The sequence below is a fragment of the Archocentrus centrarchus genome, chromosome 12 (assembly GCF_007364275.1).
Source record: "Archocentrus centrarchus isolate MPI-CPG fArcCen1 chromosome 12, fArcCen1, whole genome shotgun sequence".
In the NCBI taxonomy this organism is placed as follows: Eukaryota; Metazoa; Chordata; class Actinopteri; order Cichliformes; family Cichlidae; genus Archocentrus; species Archocentrus centrarchus.
Window position 1 is genome coordinate 25,899,467 of NC_044357.1, and position 25,494 is coordinate 25,924,960.

The window sequence follows — 25,494 nt, forward strand, 5'->3', positions numbered from 1 at the left end:
AGCCTGGACTCCCTGCAAACTACATTAAAGTGTGCAGCCACAACATGAGCAGCTGTGACAGGGATGCAGGTTTGAAACGGCCGGCGGCTCCATGGCCAGGAAAAGCTGACTGGTCACATGTGCAAATATAGAAGATTCAGGCCGAGCGGCAGAAAGGCCGATAACAGTACTGAAGATGATGCTGCTGTAGTTTTGGGTGGAGCTGCCCACAGCGAGCAGCAAAAAAGGCGGAGCCAATGAGAATCCAGGTGGAGTGAAAGGAAGCAGGTGTGGGAGCATGTTTCCTGTTGGGGGCGCTGCAGGCACAGTGCTGCACTCAGCACCAGTATGAATGATATCTGCTGTGGTTATCGGCTGTGATTATGGTCCCAGGTAAATACTGATATACTTAAGAGCCCAAATGATTTATTAACAGACTGATTTTATCAGCTATCGTCTGCTGATCTATTGATTTGAGTGTTAATGACAGCTAATAAATGAAAATTTAAAAAGGAAACTCTTCAACCTCATTATGTGTCGATGTGCAGAGTTTGTCCAGCAGAGGGCGCTCTGTAACGACCCCGTTAGCATCCCACAAACAAACCCAGCTGATCCGGGCGGAGCAGAAACCACAGACTGGGATTGATGTGACATCATCCGCTGGTCTCTGAAGCCTGGTGATGAGTGATGAGAGGACCTGTGATTGACAGCTCATTTGCCAATAAGAGTGCAGTTTCACACCACAGGTAATCCTCCATTTTGAAACACAGTAGATTTATAAAACATGCATTCTCAATTTCTCCTAGATATCTGTGATTAGATGGACCTGATATGTACATAAACTAAGCTTCGTCTTTGAACAGAAAGCTGTATTTTGTTACATACTTTTGTGAGGAAAAAAAGATGTCCTCAGATGTGGACACTGGGATTATTTTATAGCATCCCTTACGAAAATGGTTAACTATAGTTTTTATGCAGTAACCAACCATAGTTACTGCAAAAAAACCATAGTTAACCATAGTGGATTTTCGTAAGGGATAACACAACAAACACAACATGACTTAACAGAGTATAAAACACTAAAATGTGATGTCCCCATATGTGGACAGCGTCTCAGGAGGGTAAACTCAGCAGTGTTTACCGAGCTGGAGGCAGAATGTTTTTGCAGCCACAGCTAACGCCATCTGGTGGCCTTCAGACAGAATGCAGGTCTAAAGCTTTGGCTTCATTTTTCTGACCCAGAAGATCCGTCCATCTAAATAATGTTTGGGGAAGCTGTTTGTGATTCAGGTGTCTATAATCAGAATATCAGCATTTTCAATCATCAATATCGGTATTGGCCTTAAAAATACTAAATCGATTGAGTTCTACTCTTTGCATATGACAGGATAATCGTGCATACGCTGAGTATTCAAACTGGAAACAAAGACCTACTAATAATAATGGCTTTTCTGCCCTCTCGTCTTTCTGCCTGTCTTTCCTAGCCACAGACGTCACACACCCGCACCTTTTACCCACAACATAAATGTGAGCCAGGCGACTCGGCCCATGTTGGTCATGACCCTGGGAAGCCGTGGGGGGGGGAGGGGTTTCATTTGTCAAAGGTGACCCCTCATCCTCTGGTTACAGGACAGCCTGCAGAACACATGCTATAAACACACACACACACACACACACACACACACACACATGGAGAGTCAGAATAGAAAACAGAAGAGGGAGAAGGATGCAGATGTTGTTGGGATAAAAAGCTGGTGGTGGGTGCTGTTCTTGTTGGATTTTTAATCTACAGAAAATGTAAAAGCAGCAGAATCAGGACTCAAACCTGAATCCTGGTGACCGCAGTGACTTGCAGATGTTGAAATTTGTCTTGAAGACCTTCTGTGTGGTTTTACTGTCACCTCAGCGATGGAGCAGCTCACAGTCTGAGGCCACGTCGGTTTCATGAAGCCAGAAGTGAAGATGTTTGCAGCAGAGGGTGGAGTGCTAGCTGATCGTTTTCACAACCTTACCTACCAGAGACGTGAGCAGAAAAGGGTGGAGGAGGAGGAGGAGGCCACCTGCTGCATCATAAATATACCTCCATCTTTGTTTTTATGCTGTGTTTTATATTCATGAGCACTTCAAATTAAATTCACAGCAAGAAACAATGTGTCAGTAAAAACTGAAAAATGCTGATTAAAAAAACTAAAAACTAAATTTATAAATAAAGTTGGCTTCATTTTAACATCTCTGTATTTCTAACTCGTGTTAATTTGTTTCTGAGTAAAGTTGAAGTTCTTTTCCAGCATCCTTTCCTTCAGAGTCCTCGGTTTAAGTCGTAATGATTCCTGTTGTGTACCTGCCCGGGATCTGCTGAGCCTGGCTGTGGAGGAGGGAAGAGGAGGATTCACGCTCTTCTTTCTCGTCCTCTCTTTGGCTGTCAGCAGCTTCTTTATGTTCTTGCAGTCTTTTCCAAGGTCTGACTGTCAGGCCTGCAGATCTTATTTATCATATTTGTTTAATTTTTCCTTCAATGCACATGTTAAACAAATATGCAGGACCGCTTTTTTGCATTTGCAATATTTCTAAAGTTAGAAACATCCTGTCTCAGAGAGCTAATTCATGCATTTATTGCTTCTGGGCTGGATTTTTGTTATTCATTGGTTGATGAATATTTTGTTGTAGCACATTTCTCAGACCCAGCAATCACACCGGAGACGACAAAGAAAAGAAAAGAGGTACTTTGCAAGATCCTGTAAGCTTTATTTTAAGGTCACGAGGTCAATCTTGATACGACAGCGTCAGCATGTTTAAAGGATGGACGAGTGATTGCCAGCAAAAGTCATCCTTAATTCATAACTCAGGGCTTACTGCTATCTCACAAAAGTGCATCTTTGTTTTTCCTGTGTCCCTCGTGGGCTTCCGTACCATGGAGAACTAAAGGAGCCTGAGAGCTGCTGCTGTCAGCACAGCTTTCTTTAATACTGTGAGGTGTCATCATGTTTCAGGTGTGCAGCCTGTATAACTTGCTACTGTACTGTGAAGCACATTGATGTAATCTACTGTACTGTGAAGCACATTGATGTAATCTACTGTACTGCCACAGGGAGCTCCTGGGTTTCTGTGGGTGGCAACAAGCCAGCTGCAGGTGACACTGGATCAGCTGTGATAAGTTAAAACAATGTTTCAGTCTTCAGATGTTTCCTTCATCTGTTTAATGTTCATGAAATAAAATGTCCACACAACACATTATTACAGCAAGATCAAACAAGACCTGATGTCCACTACAATCAACAGCAGATTAACGAATACATAAATTACAGTTTTGAATTGTTTTGTACTGAAACGTGTTTCTTTCAACCACAATACTTAAATTATATAAAAAAATTAATACCAAAGCCTATTTACTGTTTTTAATAGCAGTCTAAACTCTATTAATACTTTATGTTGTTGTTACATTTAATAAAGACGTGAAAAACGGTTCATCGCAGTAAAACATGAACATGTTTGTTTGTTCAGGCTGTTCAAAGAAAGCCGAACAGGTTCACCTTCAAACTAAAAGACTCCTGTTTTAGTTTTCTTGCTAACCTGTTAGAAATCATTAGTCCTGATCCCAGCCCACGGTGAGTGAAACTGAAGCTTCCATACGTGCTCGAAAACCTCTCGGAGCAGTTATACCAGGGTTCAAGGTGCAGAATAAAGCCACGCTCCACCTGATGTTAACAGCTTTTATTCTCTTCTTTGTCACACAGCTTCTTTGCCAGCAACCAAAACTGTTAATTAACATTTACAACCAAAATAAAGCTTACATCCAAAGTAAATACACAAACATACCGTGTGCGCCTTCTGCCCAAACATTTAGATGTTACTGCCCGTATCATTCCCTCCGTTTGTCTCTTTCAAGCTCAAATCCAAACTAACTCCGATAGCGTGCGTCAATCAGTCACGCGCTCGCTGTATAATCACGTCTCCGTGCAATACACAATTCCACCAACAGATGTCAGTAATACAACAAATTATATTCTCAGTATTTACAAAGAAAATGACATTAAATATGAACAAATGAACACCTTCTGTCTGTGACAGCTGCTTCGAAGCTTCAGGGTGAAAAAACAAATCACGTGACATATGACGCCTGAAGCAGCAACTGCTTCCCGAAATGAATCACCTGGTTCAGGTGATTCGCTGACACCGCTTCATCTCGTCACGAGCAAAAACGACATTCAATCCAAAAAGTGTAATGTGAGGTTACAGTTTAGTCTTTGCTCCAGCTGACACGAACACAGAGCCTGAGGCTCCCGGGCTGGCTGCAGTCTACTCCTACAGAGCAGGGGTCCCAGCTCAGAAAACACAAACCCTCCATCACTGTAGGCTCGGTTTAAACAGGGAACGAAGCGACAGCCGCAGACCGGCTTTGGTCTGGTTAGGGTGCAGTACTGCCTGATGGACTGTAGGAGGCGGCACAAGCAGCACGAGCACTCCACCGGAAGTACAGAAGAAGAAGTGTATCCGGGTGGCAGGTGGATGTTTTGCTGCGGGTCAGGTGTATCGGGTCGATCAGGTGTATCAGGTCGATCTTGCACACTTTGATGCACTCCTCTGAGCTCCGTTAGCCGGATATCAGTGTCAGTGCCCCCCGCGTCCTGTCATCGCTTCGACCCTCACATGGCTTCCAGACGGCCGGACAGCTTCGACGGGCTCGGGTACCGCGGCCGGGATGACCCGCTGTATGGAGCGGGCTACCCGGTCCGGAGCGCCGGAGCCCCCGCCGAGCCTCAGCACCACCACTGGGTCACCACGCCGCCGGACATCCCCGGCAGCCGCAACCTGCACCCCGGAGAGCGGACACCCCTGTTCGACGACGCCCCGGGAGAGCTCGGAGGTTCCGCAGGCGGGTGGGAAGCTCCACAGCCCGGCCTGCCCCCCGCCGGTAGGTCGCTGAGGACGTTAGGAGTGAGCAAAGCAGGCTAACGTCCGCAGAGACGGTCCGTTAGATTGTGGTGACCCGTCAGTCAAACATGACAGCAGCCAGGCTGAGTGGGACCTGATGCTAACCGGAAGCGCACAGGCTAACCTAAAAGAGTAACGTTGAATTAAACTGATCATGCTAGCTGCTAGTTAACCGCGAGGCTAATCATCTCAGCTAACGAGGCTAATATTAGCCAGGAAGCTAACAGTAAACACAGCAGTGTGCTAAAGTCTCGGCTCGGCCTCGTTTCTTCTTGTTCTGTTGAGAAAGTGGGAAAAACATGAATGTAAATTTATTTTGGCTGCATCGGAGTCCGTGCAGGTCCAACGAGCTTCAAGGTCAGAGGTCGCTGTGACCACCTTTACTCTGAGCAGCTCTCTGACTTCTTTCAGCAGTCTTCAGGAACAGTTCTCCAGGCTTCCTGAAGGACATCAGAGCTCTTCTTTGGAGGTTTCTGCCTTCAGATGATCCCACAGTGATGCTGAGGTCTGAGCTCAGTCCATAACTGATGGTGGTCACCGGTGTGTTTGATTTTACTGCTTTGGCAGTGTGTTTGGATCTTTGTTTTGCTGACGCTGCCCATCAGAAGCTTTCCTGTTGGTGGATCAAACTTGATGGTTCTTCTGTGTTCAGAATTAATCATTTTGACTGAATCTTCAGCACCACCGGCTGAAATGCAGTCCAAACCACGACGGAGCCTCCACCATGTTTCACAGGTGTTTGTAGACCCTGTTGGACCTCTGCTGACCTCCTCTCTGCAGACTGATCATGATTTGAACCAAAAATAGTAAATGTGGATCCATCAGACCTGCTGACACTGATGTTCAGATGTTGTGTAATGTGGCAGACCTCAGCCTTTCCTCCCTGATGAGGCTTCAGTGAACAGCAGATGATCAGCTGAAGGTCCAGATGATCTCTCAGGTCCAAAGACTCAACTTAAACTGGTTCTTTGCTGAGTTGTCTGTTCTGTGTAGACACAACACTGGTTGTGTTCGGGGCCTTTTATGTGGTTGAATGATTCATAAGTCAGAGTTCATTCCTTTGAACTCGGTCAGGAACGCAGACCGGATGAAGAAGCAGGAATGTCCAAATAAAACCTTTGACCTTCAGAAAGCTGGAGAAGTGCTGCTCAAGAGCACTTTAAAAATTACAATGAAGTCTTTTCCACATGACTGCGAATACATAAACACTCTGTAAGCTAAAACTACAATTAAAATGTATCCAGTTATTCATTAATAATGATAAACTGTTACACTTTAATGCTGTCTTATATTTGCTGTTTTTACTGCATTACTCAGACTTTTAATCCTGTTCACGTTCCTTTGGTAATATTTATATTATTATGAACAAACTTAGGATTCAACTTTTTAAAAGCTTTAAAACATAAATTTTAAGCAGCTGTGAGATGAGTGAAGTTTATTATGTTTGAGTTCATTTTAAATGAGAACAGATCAAAATGAAAACAGCGACTTTTAAAGGTGAAATACAGTGGTGTGAAAAAGTGTTTGCCCCCTGCCTCATTTCCTGTTTTTTTGCATGTTTGTCACACTTAAGTGTTTCGGAACATCAAACCAATTTAAACAATAGTCAAGGACAACACAAGTAAACACAAAATGCAAGTTGTAAATGAAGGTGTTTATTAGTAAAGGTGAAAAAAAATCCAAACCATCATGGCCCTGTGTGAAAAAGTGATTGCCCCCCTTGTTAAAACATACTATAACTGTGGTTTTTCACACCTGAGTTCAATTTCCCTAGCCACACCTAGGCCTGATTATTGCCACACCTGTTCCCAATCAAGACATCACTTAAATAGGAGCTGCCTGACACAGTAAGGTCCACCAGAAGATCCTTGAAAGCTACACATCATGCTGAGATCCAAAGAAATTCAGGAGCAATTGAGAAAGAAAGTAATTGAGATCTATCAGTCTGGAAAGGGTTATAAAGCCATTTCCAAAGCTTTGGGAATCCAGCGAACCACAGTGAGAGCCATTATCCACAAATGGCGAAGACATGGAGCAGTGGTGAACCTTCCCAGGAGTGGCCGGCCGCCCAAAATTACCCCAAGGGCGCAGCGACGACTCATCCAAGAGGTCACAAAAGACCCCACAACAACGTCTAAAGAACTGCAGGCTTCACTTGCCTCAGTTAAGGTCAGCGTTCATGCCTCCACCATCAGAAAAAGACTGAGCAAAAATGGCCTGCATGGCAGAGTTCCAAGAAGAAAACCACTGCTGAGCAAAAAGAACATTAAAGCTCGTCTCAATTTTTCCAAAACGCATCTTGATGATCCCCAAGACTTTTGGGACAACATTCTGTGGACCGATGAGACAAAAGTGGAACTCTTTGGAAGGTGTGTGTCCCATTACATCTGGCGTAAAAGGAACACTGCATTTCAGAAAAAGAACATTATACCAACAGTAAAATATGGTGGTGGTAGTGTGATGGTCTGGGGCTGTTTTGCTGCGTCAGGACCTGGAAGACTTGCTGTGATAAATGGAACTATGAATTCTGCTGTCTACCAAGAGATCCTGAGGGAGAATGTCAGACCATCTGTTCGTGTACTCAAGCTTAAATGTACTTGGGTTCTGCAGCAGGACAATGATCCTAAACACACCAGCAAGTCCACCACTGAATGGCTGAAGAAAAACAAAATGAAGACTTTGGAGTGGCCTAGCCAAAGTCCTGACCTGAATCCTATTGAGATGTTGTGGTATGACCTTAAAAAGGCCGTTCATGCTCGAAAACCCTCTAATGTAACTGAATTAGGACAATTCTGCAAAGATGAGTGGGCCACAATTCCTCCAGAACGCTGTAAAAGCCTCATTGCAAGTTATCGCAGACACTTGGTTGCAGTTGTTGCTGCTAAGGGTGGCCCAACCAGTTATTAGGTTTAGGGGGCAATCACTTTTTCACACAGGGCCATGATGGTTTGGATTTTTTTCACCTTTACTAATAAACACCTTCATTTACAACTTGCATTTTGTGTTTACTTGTGTTGTCCTTGACTATTGTTTAAATTGGTTTGATGTTTCGAAACACTTAAGTGTGACAAACATGCAAAAAAACAGGAAATGAGGCAGGGGGCAAACACTTTTTCACACCACTGTATGAGTGACAGAATCAGACTGCAGACGATCGAGTTTATTGATTGTATTGATTGACTTCCTGTACTGTGTGAGCTCATTGTCTTCGTTTTTATCGTTGCAGAGCAGCTGAATCGATTCGCCGGCTTCGGGGTCGGATTCGTCAGGTGAGGAAATCTTTTCTGATTAAAGCTGAGCGGGCGGCTCAGCCTGACTCACTGTGTGAACAGCATGTGTTTAATAGCAGCGATGTACCGACTCAGCAGTACTGAAGTGACACAAACTGGCCCGCTGCCGGGTTTAATGCAGTCTGAGCTCTCTGATTGGCTGACAGGGCAATACAGGTGTTGGTGTAACACCTGTATGGGTAAAATCTTAACGATACCTGGCCCTGTTTCGTATGTTGGTATGTGACATCATTGCATATACAGACAGGAGGAGGTGCTTTGTCCTTAAAGCAAACAGAGCTGTGGCTGCATGTGACCTCTCCTCAGAGCTTCAGCAGGCTCGGGTGTTCTGTTTCTCTCACTCTGTTCAGCTCAAACTTTAGCTTTCATCGTCAGAAATGTTTGTTCTCCTTCACGCTAAATTTCAGCGACTCACCGCGATAAAAATCACCACACAGTAATGGCGGCAGAGATTTCGATGTGTTCACGGGGACAGTGATCACTGAGAGTAGAAGGAGGAGGAGTCTGACTCTGTGCTCGCCATCAGAGCCGCCGTCCTTTCTGACACTTTGACCCTGATTAAAAGAAAAAAGGCTGAAATATCGAGTCTGTCAAACCGAGGCGGAGCTCAGAGGTTTCTATAGCAACTGTGTGTGTGTGTGTGTGTGTGTGTGTTCAGTCTGTTCACAGAGAACGTCCTCTCTCATCCCTGCATCGTGTTCCGCAGGCAGTGCCAGGTATGAGCTCACCTTATCAATAAATGATCAATAACTGCTCATTAGGTTAGATTAAAATACTTTTATTAAAATTACTGTGTGTGTGTTCGTTTTCAGTCACTAAAGTTTTTTTCCCCCTTTCCGCTGCTGCGCTCTGATTGGCTGTTTGCTTCAGGTGAACTACCACGCCCGCTGTTACCACCTGACTCCATTCAGCGCCGTCGCCGTCATGTACAGCATCTCCAAGGCTCAGGTAACCGCACACACCCAAACACACAATGTTAAAACATTTATGTATTAATACCACTCAATTCTGAATAACACTGGTCCCAAAAATTATTGAAAGGCTGGAGCCTATCCCAGCTGTCATAGGGCGAGAGGCAGGTACACCTGTACAGGTCGCCAGCCTGGCACAGGGCCAACAGAGAGAGACAGACAACATCCACACTCATAGTCACACCTATGGGCAGTTTAGAGTAGCCGATTAACCTGACCCCAGTAAGTGCATGTGTTTGGACTGTGGGAGGAAACCCACGCAGACACGGGGAGAACATGCAAACTCCAACAGAGAGAGGGGGAGGGGCCTGGGCCAAGGTGCTCAGATGGTATTCTAACTGTGAGGCAGCAGAGCTAACCACTGCGCCACCGTGCTGCCCATGAATCTAATATTAAATATTCTAATAATCAAACAAAATTTATTAAAATAAAATAATTATAGTGGTTAGCACTGCTGCCTCACAGTTAGAATAACATCTGAAAGGTCTGGGTTTGATTCCACCTTGGCCCAGGCCCCTCCCCCTCTCTCTGTGTGGAGTCTGCATGTTCTCCCCGTGTCTGCGTGGGTTTCTTCCCACAGTCCAAACACATGCACTTACTGGGGTCAGGTTAACTGGCTACTCTAAACTGCCCATAGTTGTGACTGAGAGCATGACTGTGAGTGTGAAAGGGCGGCTGTTTCTCTGTGTTGGCCCTGCGACAGGCTGGCGACCTGTACAGGGTCTTAATTTGAACCGTTAGGCGGGTTTCCCACCGCCGAAGCACTTGGTGCTCAGCCGAAAAACGGGTTCAACTCCGGCCCTGCAAACTAGCTGGTCTGGAACCAGGAACCCGTGCCGAAAGCAGCAGAAGGGCGTGACTCTGCTGTCTCAACATCCAGTTTTCTACCATATTACATGTGTATTACATGAGAAAAGTGAAGCGATTTTCACGGCTGTGAATTAGGTTGGGCTCTAAGGCTGAACTTGCTGCTTTGTATCCGTTCATATCACAGATAAAAGGACACAAAGTGCGTACTTGTCGTCTTGCTCTAATCCAGTGCTTCTCAATTATTTTCTGTTACGCCCCCCCTAGCAAGAAGAAAACTATTCGCGCCCCCCACTCCCCACTGTGACTATCCATCTCTGCATAACATTTTATCCTTATTAACATTAAAGAAAAAAAGAAAGACATATGGTCAAACTTACAAAGAATAACTTTATTAAATCGTGTTTTAAGTCTGCAACAGAAAAGATTTTAAGTGCATCATTGCCTGAAATTAAAAATAAATAAATCCTTGTTTAAACTGTAAACATGTTTGACCAACTAGACACAGCAAACACACCGGTCTTTCCTCTTCTCCAACTGTAGTGACAGTGAAGCCAAGCGCTAAATACGCTTCGTCGTATTTCCTCGTCTTAGCTTTCGGGTGACTTTCTTTTGTCTCATTATCTTTGTCTCTCTCCGCTTTTCTTTTCATCCCTGTTAAAAACTTTTTCATGTTGGGGGTTGTTATGTTGAATAACGGAGGCTATAGGCAGAACGCAGTCGGAGCTTTCTGTTGACTCAACACTGCTAACCAAGGCAAACCTGTTGTCTTGTAAGTCGTAAAATGTTGCACTGTCGCAAACGTGACAGAAGTAACAATGACAGCGCCACTGCCGCCTACTGTAGTGGATGCGCAATTACACTTTATACTAGTACGGCCCCCCAAAAAAAAGCCTGTTCCCCAGGGTCACACGCGCCCCCCCAGGTATCGCACCGCGCCCCCCAAAGGGGGCGCGCCCCACTATTTGAGAACCACTGCTCTAATCTCTGTCTGTGTTTCCCTCTGTGCTGCACACAGATGCTGCAGTAGTTTGGTTTGGACCCTAAAACGTATTTGCAGCACAGAAAGGAGAGCGTGTTCTCCCACGTTGGTGCGCTTCGGCTTCGTGTCCAGACGAGGACCCGCCCACGCTCATACGTAAAGGAGCAGTTCACAGAAACACGGTGGGAACGCGGGCCCGTTCTTAAGCGTTTCTCCGGTTCATTGGAACCAGAACCAGCACTGGGACGAGCACCGGCTCCTCGGCGGTGGGAAAGTAGCAACAGTAGTGCCGCCTCACCAGAACAATGTTTTTGAATCCCGGCCGGGTTCCTTCTCCGGGCCTCAGCGTGTTAATTGTTATTGATTGTGCTGTTATTGGTGATCAATACACTGTGCTGATCAGGGTGTGAAGGCTCTGTGGAAGGGGATGGGCAGCACCTTCATCGTTCATGGCGTTACGCTGGGAGCCGAGGGCATCATCAGCGAGTTCACGCCACTACCACGGTAACCACCTGCACGCAGTACCACTGGAATACAGTACTGTATGACATCACTCTGACATCACTGAATACGTGTGTGTGTGCGTGTGTGTGTGTGTGTGTGTGTGTCTGTCTGTGTGTGTGCAGGGAGCTTCCTCACAGGTGCAGCTGGAAACAGCTGGCTGGACATTTGCTACTTAAAGGGTCAGTTTTCTTCACCTCCTCCTCCTCATCCTCCACCCTTAAACAGACACTGTGATACAAACTGACCCCGCCTCCTCTTCCTCTCCTGCAGGTTAACGGCAGTCGTTGCTCTTCCATTTTACTGCGCCAGCCTCATCGAGACCGTGCAGGTGATTATTGATTAGTCTCTTTCTGATGGCAGCAGGTCATTTAGCAGCTTGTCGACTTTGGCCTTGCATTGTCGAGGTTAGTAAGCATCACATGGCGAGGTTTACCACTGCCACTCAGGACCAGAACCTCGGTCTGTCTCTGCTCATTACATCACACACAGCATCCAATCAGAGAGCAGCGTTTGAAATGAGCCGCTGTGGCGTGTTAGCGTTAGCTAGGATACTGATTAGCTGCACATTCACGCCTGGTTCACGGAGCGTCAGGCTCTCCATCTCGTTAGCTCCTGCAGCGTCGTTATTTTCTGACTGGGGGCGATCGAGCCGCCATCAGCCTTGCTGACAAACAGCGAGGACATGATGATGTCACACAGACAGGAAGCTCAGGAGCCACTGTTAAATGACCTGCTGTTCAGTCATTATTTGAATGTCTGTGGTTATTGATCATGTGATCGGACCCGTGTGCCTCTCTGTCCTCAGAGCGAGATCGTGCGGGACGAGTCGTCCTCCGGCCTGCTGGACTGCGTCCGTGAGGGTATTGCCCGCCTGCTGGGTGTCGGCGCTCCTCACAGTCATCGTCTGCTTCCCCTCAGGTGCTTGCTGCTTCCCGCTGCGCTGCACGCCATCCTGCGTTACACCGTGGCCGCCTCCATCCAGCGGGCGGTGCTGTGGCTGCACCAGCGGAGCAGGAAACAGCGGGCGGAGCCCTCCAATCCACTGGACGCCTACTTCCCTGAGTTGGCGGCATCTTGGGCGGGGTCTCTGGTGGCCGACGTGGTGTTGTTTCCTCTGGAGACGGTGCTGCATCGCTTAGCCCTGCAGGGCACACGCACCATTATCGATGCCACCGACGGAGCGGTCAGCACAGGAAACGGCGGCAGCCCGCTGGTGCTGCCTGTCAACACGCAGTACGACGGCTTCTCTGACTGCCTGCACGCCATCAGACGCAAGGAGGGCGGGGCCGGCTTCTACCGAGGCTTCGGGGTGCTGGTGGCGCAGTACGCGCTGCACGGAGCGCTGCTGGCTGCTGCCAGGACGCTGCTGAGGGTGCTGCTGCTGGACGCCAAGGCCAGCTAGGGCTCTGCCACAGAGACTGTTGTCGTGACAACGGGACATTTCTCAGCTTGTAAAAAAAACCGTTCATGTGACGACATCAGCGCCGGAGTCTGCCCGCCCCCACCTTGTTACCTAGCAACCATTAAGAGCCACCAGATTGTGTTGTATCGCCTCCTCCCCAGTGATGTCACTTCCTGCTTTTTGGACAAATTGTGGTGGCGGTCGTGCGCCACCATGGAAACAGAGCATCACTTCCTGTGTTTGTGTTCAGCTGTGACAGCTGATTGGTCACCCAGTGCTGACATACAAACATGTAAACAATGTTTTTGTATAAAGTTGTAAAAAAAAGTTCAGTGTAGCTTTAGATTAAATTATTTCTGATCGATTGAATCAATATCGGATGAGACGAGTGAGCCTGAAGCTGCTGTACCGTCTGTAAATGTGAAATAAAATGTCAGTGCAACACGTTTGTTCTCATAACAGTTTTTAATTGTTTTGAATCATTTTCAGATTGTTTCACAAAGAAAAAAAATCAAACATTTCTGTGTTTTTAGTCAAACCCTCAGAGCTGAGGGTAAAAACTCCTCCGGGGTCATTAACACCTTCAGTGTGGAGCGCTCTCACTCTTTTCTCATGCAGAATGAACCGTTTTCTTATTCACTTCAATTTTTTTTATATAACACCAAAACACAACAGTTATATTGTAAAGACCTACAATATTTACAGAGTACCTCAATCATGAGCAGTGGGCAAGCACTGGACCTCCTACGAACAGGCACCAGTATAACCATGTAAAGTGCTCCATCCATCCATCCTCTTCAGCTTGGCCGGGTCGCGGGAGCAGCAGCCCAGGCAGAGAAGCCCAGCTCTCCCCAGCCAACCTCCTCCAGCTCATCCAGGGGGATCCCAAGGTGTTCCCAGGCCAGCCGAGAGGGATAATCTGTCCAGCTTGTCCTGGGTCTGCTCTCCTCCTGGTGGGATACACCCAGGAGGCATCCTAGTCAGAAGCTCGAACCACCCCAGCTGGCTCCTTTCAGTATGGAGGAGCAGCAGCTCTACTCCGAGCCCCTCTGAATGGCTGCACTCCTCACCCTCTCTAAGGGAGAGGCCAGCCACCCTTCAAAGGAAGCTCATTTCTGCTGCTTGTATGGGTGTAAAGCTCCTCTGTGAAACGCCACCTTGTGGTGGTGGAGGGGTTTGTGTGTCCCAGTGATCCCAGGAGCTGTGCTGTCCAGGGGCTTGTCCCCCTGCAGCTACATGTGCAGCCCTGAAATACAGGAAACTTGACTAGGCAATATGATGTCATCATGATATATGATTAGGTAAGAGCCTTCAGGGGGTGGAGACGTGCTGCATGGCAGGTTTGATGCTCCTGAGTTGGTGGGCAAACACATGAATCAGTTATTAGTTTTTTAGGAGGGACTTGGATTTTTTCTTTTTGACATTTTTCTTCGTTACTTTTTATGGTTCACTTGGGGGTGGGGGGCTGGGGGTATGTTAGTGGTCTGGGAGCAGACAGTCTCCATGAGGGTGGGTTTTTGGGGGCTGCGCCTCTGCTTTCTGGATTCAGGATGAATTGGGACAGATTTCTGGAAATGAGAGCTGCACCCTTCAGAGTGGGATGGATGCCGTCTCTCCCAATAAGCCCAGGTTTTACCCAGAACGTTTTCCAGTTATCTATGAAGCCCACGTTGTTTTCTGGACACCACTCAGACAGCCAGTGGTTGAAGGATAACACGCTCCTACTCACATCAGCATTGGTTCTGTTGGGGAGGGGCCCAGAGAAAACTACAGACTATGACATTGTTTTTGCAAAGTTACACACTGACTCGATGTTAGATTTAGTGACTTCCAGCTGATGCATCTGGATGTCTTTACGGCCCACGTGAGTTATAATCTTATCAAATGTGCGTTTTTCCTGAGCCAAACCTTTCAAATGGTCTTCGATGTCGCCTGCTGTGGCCTCTGGAAGGTGTTTGAGTACGGTCGCAGGAATCTCAAGCTTCACGTTTCTAAGAATAGAGTCACCAATAATCAGAGTTTTTTTCTTAGCGAGTAGATGACAAATAGTCTTTAAATCCACATATACCGTCTTCTTTTCTCCAGTCAGCGTGTCCTCTAGTTCTTCGATCGCGTGTTCCTCTGCCAGCCGATGAAGGAGAGGTCCACAGTAAAGTCTGACAAAGAAGAAAACCTCAGTTAAAGTTCATGCAGTGTGTTAAACGTCTGTGGTGCTCGTCATTGTCGAGGTGTTTACTGAGCACACTGAGGCTCTGGGAGAGGGGAACACAGCAGCTGGTTCAGGTGGAGGCTCTGCCTCATGCAGCACTGCCACTGGCTGAAAGCATGAGCCACAGGGGGCTGCAGCTGCCTCCTCATACCTTCATCCTTTAAAGCTTTCATCCTCCTCTCAAACTCGTCCTCTACAGACAAAATAAGACAAAGAATCAGAGGCACAGAACGAGAGCGCAGCAGCAGTTTCTCTTCTTGTTGGGGCATTAATCCAGACATGCTGCAGCCTGCAGGTTTCATTGAGCTGTTACTCTGTCTATAAAGACATCACTGCAGAACCAAACTAACCCTAACTCTGCTCATGTTATATAACTGTACACTTTCAGTTTTCGACGTAATATTGACAAACATTGTAAAAATATTGTATTGTTTTTTTCTGCGTTTTTGATGACATTTAAAAGTTCCTAATATTTTGTCCACTCTAATGACAAACACGGAGAGAACAAAATATGCTAATAAAAGAATAATGAAATTAATTGACACTTTCGTCAACGAATGAAAACGAGACGAAAATACTTGGCGGCAACGACATCCAATCAGAACTGATTTAATTTTGTGACAGGGCGGGACAAGTTAGGAAAACATCCAATCAAACGCACAGATGCACAAATTTGCTCTAAACCGGGAAGACCAAACTAGCCTGTGATTGGTCGTTCCTTCCGATAGAACTAAGTTATGTAACCAATGTCAGCAGGGAGAAAGAGAAGAGCCGATGTATGTATGGCAGGCCGTTTTAACATAAAATCCGATTCACCTCACTTACATTCCAGATGTCTGAAATTGATTTATGACTAGACGTATTAGTAAATTGAGATATCTCTAATTACATTCTGACTAGTCGAAATGACGTCAGATTTACCATTCATTTGTTTGGCGGCTTCAATTCAAGATATCTTCAATGAATTACTGACTATCTGAAACTCACATTTCAGATATCTACAATTAAATTATGACTAGTCATAAAGTTAATTCAAGATATCTTGTTTTTTATTCTGACTAGTCATAATTCTAATTAAAGATATCTTAAATGACACCATATTTCAAGATATCTTAAATGTATTTTTAGATAGGCGATAAATAGTTTTGACTAATGCAAATTAAATTCTAGATATCTTGAAGACAAATAATGACTAGGCAAAACTAAATTAGAGATATCTAGAACTGTAATTTTGACTAGTCAAAATGCCTTTTAAGATATCTCCAGATGAATTACAGATATCTTGAATCAGACGGCTTTTCTATTTAAGATATCTTAAATTAGCATTCTGACTAGTCAGAATGACGTTTGAGATATCTTGAATTACGGAGCATTTTGGCGTAATGTTTGAGGCAGTTTGTTAAAACGGCCATAAAATCAGAGATTCTGTGCATATTTCTGAAGCAGTCTTTAAGTACACGATTCTCGCGCTCTCCGCATATCCCATACTGAGGAGCTCTTTCTATATTGTTATATTTTATTACAATTTTGTCCATAACGGCCAGCGCCATCGCAGCCACCTGAAATTCTACACAGGCAATTGTTTGGACAGCTCAGTACAGCACAAGGGGGCCTTCAGACAATCGTTAAATTCAGATATCTAAAACGTAATTTCGACTAGTCATAATTACGTTTGAGATATCTTAAATTGTAATTACGTTTGTGTGACCCGTGAAATGACGAATCCGGTGACGTAATTTGAGATATCTTGAAAGGAATTTTGACTCATCAAAATGTAATTGAAGATATCTTGAATTATTATTCTTATCAGTCAGAATGTAATTGCAATTGCAATGTAATTCTGGATAGTCAAAATGTAGTTTTGTCTAGTCAAAATGCAGTTTTGATCCCCGGCTGTCAAGACTGGCTATTGGGACATGGAATGTCACATGGTGGGGAAGGAGCCTGAGCTAGTGTGTGAAGGTGAGCGATATTGGCTAGATGTAGTTGGGTTCACCTCAACGCATGGCCTGGGCTCTGGCCCTGCCCGATCTGAACCCAAATGGTGTTTTGTAATTGGACTTCTATGCAAACCACAGTTTCTCCATAATGAACACCATGTTTGAACATAAGGATGTCCAGAAGTTCACATGGCACCAGGACACCCTAGGAGGTAATCTTATGTTCAGATCTGCTTTCAGGCCCATTCATACGAGCACTTCCATGAGTAACTAAGCTAAGTGCTTTTATTGTCTAACATTTATACTTTGATGCTTGTATCGGAGAGCAACTTGGGGTTCAGTATCTTGCCCCAGGATACTTTGGCATGTAGTCCAGAGCAGCCAGGAAACGAACTACCGACCTTCCGATCAGTAGGTGACCTGCTCTACCTCCTGAGCTACAGCCACCCAACAACAACCAGCTCCCAGCTTGGATTCAGGAGACAGACACCCTCTCTATTTTTTTTTTTTTTTAAGCCTGTCATGTCTGGTAGATCTTGCAAGCAGAACTGTGATCTGAATGCGTTGTTGTGCCAAACATATTTGCTATTTCAAGATGAGCTCTATAGGTTCTCAATAGGCTCTTCTTGTTGATGTTTTAACCCTTTATTTTATTTATCTGAGTTATTTTTCCACATACTATGTAACAGCCAGAGCTGACAGGCTGAAGAAGAGGAAAATAAAGAGAAGAAAAGGGGAAAGAGCACAAGTCTATTAATCAGATACTTCATCACTTTAACATATAAAAAAATACTATCAATACTTGCAAAAATAAATTTGTGTGTGAAAAACAAAACTAACAAAGCATGTTACGCACACCAACAATTTTGTTGAGTTGTGATTGAGTGGGTGTTTGTGTCTGTGTCATGTTTGTGTCTGTGTCATGGAACGTACTTACCAATGAGGGCAAAACGCTGCAGCTCCACCCATCAGAAGCCAGAGGCAGGTACGGAAAGCCCCCGGAAACCCAGGCCACCAGCAGCCCACCAAGAGCCAGGAAGACCCCCGGCCACTCAGTCCAAAGACAACCGCACACCTACCCCAGCAGACGGGAGAGGGTGGTCTCAGACGGAGCCCCCCCAGTCGAGGAGCGAGGGCTCCAGGGAACCCAAGGCGATGAGAAGCCAGCCCCCCCCCAGCGGCCAGCCCCCTGCACTGGCCGGCGGCAGGGCCCCCGGGCCCACGGCACCCACGGACCGCCCGACCCTCCACAGAGCCCCCCCCCACGCCGAAGAAGCCAACGCAGCCCCGCACCGCACCCCCAAGGGGGGCAGGCCAGCACCCACGCCAGAACACCCAGCCCCACCCAGGAACCCCGAGGCACCCCCATCCCAGGGGGGTAGGGGGGAGGAGGCAACCAGCAAGGAGCGGCCAGGAGGCAAGGCACAAGGCCCAGACCCAGGTCCAGCCATACATACAAACACACCCAGACACCCGTGTACACATTTATACACAGATACTCATACATGCCCATACATACTTACCCACACACAGATATGCCATACATACACATTCACTCACCCACCCATACTCACGGAGACGGTGACAAATACACAAAGACACACATTCATCCATAGCTACCCACCCTCTGAAGGCGGGGCAAGTGGAAACCACCCCAGGGCCAACAGCGACCCCAGGCCGCCACCAGCCCGGTCCCCAAGGAACCACCCGCCCCCTACCCAGGGCGAGACGCAAGAAATCGGGGTGTAAGATGACCCATCCACCCCTCCTCCTCCCCAACTTGTAGGTCTATGTGTTAATGTTTGTGAGTGAATGAGGTGTATAGGGTGCAGTTAAAATTGAGGGGACAGTTATGCCACAAGCGCCAACTGTTGGTCGTCAGCGCTTGCCCACACTGCCCCCCCAAAACCCTCCATGTCTAAAGTGCAAATAAAATTTGGAGACAGACAGTGACGAGGATCCGAGTGGGGCCGCCTCAGCGGCCCATCTCATCAACCTCTGAGTAACATGCCTGCCCCAAAGGTCCTATGTGTATCAGGTTGTAAGTGTGTATGTGTTGTGAGTTATAATGACTAAAGTGCAATTAAAACGGAGAGGCAAGTGGTGGTGCAGCTCTCCACGTGGCCTCTCCATCCTACATCTGTGAGTGATGTGTATTCTGTGTGTGTGTGTGTGTGTGTTTGTGTATGGGGAGGGGGAGGGGGGGGGGGGCATATGACCAGGAAGAATCCTGGAAGAAGAGAGCCAGCTGGCCGCTGGCTCAATAGGCACCCCGACCTCCCACACCCCAGCACAGGGCAGGGGGAGGTGAGCCCGGGGCCGCGGTGACAGCATCCCGGAGCACTGCAGCACCCGAGGCTGGCGCCCTCGCCCCCACCGCAGAGGGCGGCCCGCTCCCCCTAGATGCCCATTCACTCAACAATAGACACAAACAGGCGACAGGACATACTGGCCTGGGCATGGAAATGCAGTGCCCAGTCCCCCCCAACCACCCCACCGCGGCCCCATCCCCCACCCCACCCCCCTGCAATGCAGGCACCCCAGGGCCCCAAAAGCGTAGACCGGACATCCCGACGTCAGGCCAACCCACCCCACCCGGCGGCGCGGCCGGGACAGCAGAGGCCCCCCCCGCGCCAGGGGGGGGCCCCCCGGGAGCCGGCGCGGCCCCAGTGCCGGGGCCCCAGACCCCAGCCCCCAAGCCATACAGGGAAGACCAGCCAACCGACCGAGGGCCGGCACCACCCCCCCAAGCACCCCGCCCACACCCCAGGACCGAAGGCAGCACCATCCAAGCCCCCACCACCATCAACCAGGACAGGCACACAGACATCACCAGAAGGTCGCCCCAGGACTCCAGTCTCAGGAGGCTACCAGCTACCTAGGCCTCCGGAGTCCCCACCCACCCCCCCACAAAGCACATCAGGAGCAGAGCCCGCAGCCCACCACCCCCACTAAGTAATGGAGCTGAGCAGTGGGAACCAAAGAGAGTCAAATTCCTCCAATTTGTTTTTAGAAGAAGCAGACATTCTCTCTAAACTAACATGATCTACTAATAAATTTCTGTACTGAGTAATACATAGTTTATTTTTTGTCTTCCAGTTCATGAGGATCATCTTCTTAGCGATGCACAAGGCAGTAAGAACTATGTGTGATATATTTAACTCCATAATTAATTCACTGACATCACCTAAGATGCATAGTCTGGGGGAAGTTGGGATATGACAGCTAAACCATGTGGATAGATCTTCACAAATCCTCTGCCAAAATCTCTGAACTGGTACACAAGACCACAGAGCGTGTAGATGATTATCCTCTGAATTGCTTGTACAGTGGGTGCATATGTTTGAGTGTGTAAGGCCCATTTGGAACATCCTTTGTCCAGTGTAGTATGTTCTATGGAGAATCTTATATTGTACAAGTTGTATTTGGGGTCTTTTAGTCATTTTGAAGATATTTAAACATATTTCTGTCCATAAATTTTGATCCAGGTTGACAGAAAGATCACGCTCCCATTTTGTAATTGGGAGGGAAACTGAATCATCAGTTTTTATTAATAATTTATATAATTTTGATAACAATTTTGGGGTACAGAGGTTAAGAAATTCTGTTACCCAAGTAGGCATTTCTAGATTCAATTGATTAAGGTTAAATCTTCCCTGTAGGACGGACTTAACTTGTTGATATTCCAGAAATCTACCGTTGCCAATTCTATATTTTGATATAAGTTCTTGGAACGTGATAAAATTTCCATCTTGGATAATATGTTCTAAGTTATTTATACCCTTATCACGCCATAACGGAAAATTCAGCATTTTCTTTTTCTGACAAATATCTGGATTGTTCCAAATGGGTGTTAGCTTACAGGGGATGAGTGAAGACTTAGTTATTTTTAAAAATTCCCACCAGGCTGTCAGAGAGGTATTTATACTAAGGACTTTATAGCAGTTATGATGTTTAATACTGGAACTAATGAAAGGTAAATCTGAGATTTTTATTTTTCCACAAAACGCCTGTTCTAGATCCAGCCATGGGTTGTCTAATGAATTGGATTTGATCCACTTTGAAATATACTGCAACCTATTGCTTAAGAAATAGTAATAAAAGTTTGGTAATTCTAGACCTCCACTGTGTTTTGGCTTTTGTAAAGTTTTTAAGCTTATTCTTGACGGTTTGTTTTTCCATAAAAATTTTGAGATGTTTGAATCTAGTGACTTAAACCAAGGAAGAGTAGGTTTATTAGGGATCAATGAAAATAGATAATTAATTTTTGGTAAAACCATCATTTTAATGGCAGCAACTCTCCCCATGAGTGATATAGGTAAACTGTTCCAACGTGTGAGATCATCCTCTATTGTTTTTAATAAGGGGATATGATTTAATCTTACCAAGTCTGAGAGCCTGGCGGAAAAATTTATGCCTAAATATCTAATATTTCCTGACTTTAGTGGGGTCCTAGAGGTTCTCTGGAAACTACAATTTATTAATGTGCGTGTGTGGTGAGTAATTTCTCACCCACACTGTTTTTATTATTTGAAGACTTGTTTTTATTTTGCTGATGAATGTTTTTTTTTTTTATTAAAGTTGATTAAAATTGTAATTTGTTTTATTTCTTTTATTTAGGAGCTGACGGCTGCCGTGATTATATCTGGGTGCCCCCTGGTGGCGGGATCTATTTTTGTGTGCCGTGGCTGATTGTCTAAGACTTCGTGTGGCACTTAGGTTTTGTGTGTGCGTGTGCTGGTGACGGGTATTAAGTATTCACGTGTGCGGTGGTGATATTCAGCCCTTCCTCAAGCACCTCATTCAACACGGGTAAGCCGCAGCTCCCAGTTCATTTTTTTATATTGTTTTATGCAATCGTTGTTTTATTGTTTCTTATGAACGAAATAAATTATTTTGTTTTATATCTTACAACGTCTCTGTCGTAAGTGAAACGAACCTGAGTGTCCTTCTTGTGCTGGTGAATTGGCATCTGTTGAAGGAATATTTCCCTGGGTGGAATTCCCAGGGTGGCGTTGTCGGTTTCTTTTTGTTTTATAAGCAGATTCGCTGTTAGTGTCCTTTGAATATTTTGAAATACAGATCGATCCACCTTACCATCGCCACACATCCATAGGAATCAAGAGTTGAGTAGCAGCCAGGTGCTCCTAATTAAATGCACTTCATTAGCTGATCATCAGGAAGTGATAGCACCTCCATAAAAGCAGAATCTTTGTCAGTTTGCTGGTCTGGAGCATTCAGGTGTGTGTTAACGCAATGCCAGGATACTAGAATGGACTTCCCAGCAAATTCACCCCGAGGTCAGACAATCAGAGACTTTGTCTTTGCAGAGAACCTGCAAAAACCCAAGTGCTACATCTTAAGTACATCTAGAGCCAGATGTGAGGCCATCTGTCCCACAGCTGAAGCTTCGCCCAAACCAGGTCATACAGCAGGACAATGATGCTAATCACATTAACAAATCTGCAACAGAAGGGCTGAAAAAGAAAAGAGAGTGCAGCAGTGTCCCTGAGCCCAGACCTCAACCTGACTGAACTGCTGTGGCAGGAGCTTAAGAGAGCTGTGCATGAATTAATTCCCTCAAACCTCACTGAACTGAATCAAGGTTGTGAAGAAGAGTGGGTCAAAATTCCTCCACAACAGTGTGAGAGACAGATTAAGGCCTACAGAAACAGTGACTTCAGATTATTGCTGCTGAAGGTGGAAATCATGCAGTGTTTTTTCACAGGACAGCATAAAATCCTTCTAAAATTTTCCCATGACTGCACCTGTTCAATGGTTAACCTCAGTACCTCATTCAGACGCTGTAGTTGCAGCTTCTCTCATTTGTCACTGCTCACATTGGGCAGGATTGGTTGCACATCCCTTTTATTAACCCTGTCGTATTCAGTGCACTGCTCATTTCCTATTAACAGCCCATAGAAATACTGTCTGATGTGGTAAGCAGCTGTGTAACTGCTGGGCTGTGAAAAGTCCTCCACAAGAGCAGGTAGCATCATTGTCTTCTGATCCACAACACTTGTGACGAAGCTGGTGAGTTCTCCATGCTCAACCTTTCCAAGCATCCACAGAGGCAGCTGAGAACTAGTTTTTCCTGGTTCAACATATTTTTGAATGGACAGTTTGAAAGTTTTGTCCTCACTTTCACCAACATGATTTAAAGCTGCACTCAGAGCACGTTCTCGCTTCTCCGAGTCGTCCAGGCCGTCCACATTCACATCCTTTAAAAATTCGAGTGTATTGCACAGTCGATCGATCCTGAAATCACCAGATGAAGATGATTCATTTGCAAACATATCTTCACCTAATCTTGAATAATCATTTCCTGCTATTGAAGCAAAGACCGGCATCAGGGCAGGGTCCAGTTTGAAATGCTCACAGAACTTTGAACGTGTGAAGAGCTTAGCAGGAACGTTTCCATCTTCTTTCCTTTTCCACTCAAAGTTGTGCAGATGAAGGAAACCTTTGTGGAGATCATAGATGCAGAAATCTGCATCTATGGACAGCACAGCACACTGATTCAGATTAGCAGCAGAAACCACCTCAGGGTCTGCCTCTCCTAAACACTGTTTAAAGGCTATGCCTTTCTCCTTTAAGATTTCTATGAAGACATCTCTGACCAGTGGTGGTAACACGTCACATCCTTCTGGTAAAGTGTCACCAGGCTTTGACTCTGCTATTTTCTTTCCATATTTTACTTTACATTTCAGACGTGAACGAAGAGTTTTTTGCTTCTCGGACCCTGAACCTCCACCCAGGATGACGTACGGTGTGACTTCACAGTCCTGCAGAGTTTAAAAGAACTTACAGACCTCATCTTTAAATCCAGGATAATCTCCTCCACAGCGCTGGTCCAGCTTCGGATCAGACTTATAATATAAAGAATAGTACAGTGCATTACCGTCAACGATAATCCCTGTTTTTCCTATGTTAACCTCTTCATAGAGCGATAAATCATTGATCAGTTTCTGTAGCTGTAAAATCCCCATGATACCTTAAAGGGTGGATGAAGGTGAGCGGTGGTTATGGTGTTGATGTCTCCGTCTCTCTGTGGTAATTTAATAATGTAGCAGAGAAAATAAATGAAACAAACAGAGGCTCACAGAACCCGTCTCACCTGCTGTAACTCATCCTAACATACCGAGGATGTTTCCTTTAGTTTCGTTCTGTGGCCCGGCGTGCTTTTACCGTCGCTCTGAGGAGCCAGACCTTTGATTTAAAGTCGGGGTCTCTTCATGCTCACAGTCTCAGTTTGGTCTTCAGGTTTTCTGTTATAGAATTTAGTTTTCATTGTAGTTACAGTTACAGTTCATTCTGCCCCCCCCCCCCACCGTGATTCCCAGAGAAACTCTGAGTTTGTTACCATGGTAACTGAGTTAGCATTGAAGCTAACGCTCTTCCCTCTTTCCATCATGTGAGGGTTAGCATACTCAGAGTTGTTAGCTACGTCTGATTTTCTTCCTGGAACAGGTTTCAGTCAACAAACTCTGAGCCTCTCTGACTCCGCCCCTCCTGCTGCACCTGAACCACCTGTCTGACACTCCCATTCATTTCCTCCTTCATAAAGTGGCTGTCAGCGCGTCAGAGGAGCAAATTCATGCAGATGTTTCTGTTTTTTAAAGGACTGAAATCTCGGATGGATCAGCAAACCGTGTACGAGTCCGCTTGCATGACAGGATGGACCTCCGGTGGTTTGGGAATTACCACCACGACAGGCACCAACCACCAACCACCATGCAGCTCTGAGCAGCAGCAGCCTCAACAATGGAGGTACAGAACATGGTCCGTTCAGACTCAGTGTCCTCAGCCTCTCTTGGAATGCTGTTGAAGTTCTGCCAGAGGTCAGAGTTGAAGATCTCGTGGACTGGGGTCTCTACCAGGAGTTCCCAGCTCGCCTGCACGACACGTTTAGGTGCTCCAGGTGTGTCCAGCATCCTCCCCCTCCACCTGATAAAGCTCACCACCAGGTAGTGACCAGTTGACAGCTCAGCTCCTCTCTTCAGTGTCCAGGCCACAGATCTGATGATACGATTACGACCTGTGACCTGGTTACAGCAGACACAGCAAAGAAAAAGTAATAATTCTTTATAAATAACATTTTATTTTGTTAAGACTTTTGAGACACATGATTTTGATACAAAAACACAAGTTTTATTATTTGCCACAGAAATGTGAAGTCAGTTTCTCCAGCTCTGGACATGTGATGACTGCCCTCCTGTCCTTTTGGGGTCTTGCTCCCACAATGCACTGCAGTAGTTAAGAAACACGGAAAAAAGGAAAATTCCTTCAGATTTGTACAGTACACTGTGCTGTATTTTTTACAGTGTGCGGGCCCTGGTGGGGGTGGGGCGTCTTAATGAGGAAGTCTGAGCTGCAGACATTTTGAAGCGTGGATCCTCAGAGCCAGGTGCCCACCAGGTGAGGATCAGCTCAGTGTTTGCAGCAGGTAGGAGACCGAGGCTGGAAGGACGCGGAGCC

General features: G+C 46.1%; 1 protein-coding gene, 1 long non-coding RNA gene and 1 pseudogene across 2 annotated transcripts; 1 reads left to right on the forward strand and 2 right to left on the reverse strand.

Moving 5' to 3' along the window:
- Positions 1–536: 536 nt before the first annotated feature.
- On the reverse strand, positions 537–4,375 carry LOC115789638 (uncharacterized). The gene is made up of 4 exons (XR_004020710.1): positions 3,796–4,375; positions 1,805–1,991; positions 1,487–1,628; positions 537–653 (listed from the first exon to the last, which is right to left on the reverse strand). It is a non-coding gene; the product is annotated as an uncharacterized LOC115789638 (long non-coding RNA).
- Positions 4,376–4,467: 92 nt separating this feature from the next.
- On the forward strand, positions 4,468–13,311 carry slc25a46 (solute carrier family 25 member 46). The gene is made up of 8 exons (XM_030743138.1): positions 4,468–4,891; positions 8,138–8,180; positions 8,860–8,917; positions 9,072–9,149; positions 11,365–11,465; positions 11,588–11,644; positions 11,736–11,793; positions 12,271–13,311. The coding sequence occupies exons 1-8, from the start codon at positions 4,627–4,629 to the stop codon at positions 12,865–12,867; spliced, it is 1,257 nt and encodes a 418-aa protein (XP_030598998.1). The 5' UTR covers positions 4,468–4,626; the 3' UTR covers positions 12,868–13,311.
- Positions 13,312–14,314: 1,003 nt separating this feature from the next.
- Positions 14,315–24,005, reverse strand: LOC115789783 (protein asteroid homolog 1-like; annotated as a pseudogene).
- Positions 24,006–25,494: the final 1,489 nt, after the last annotated feature.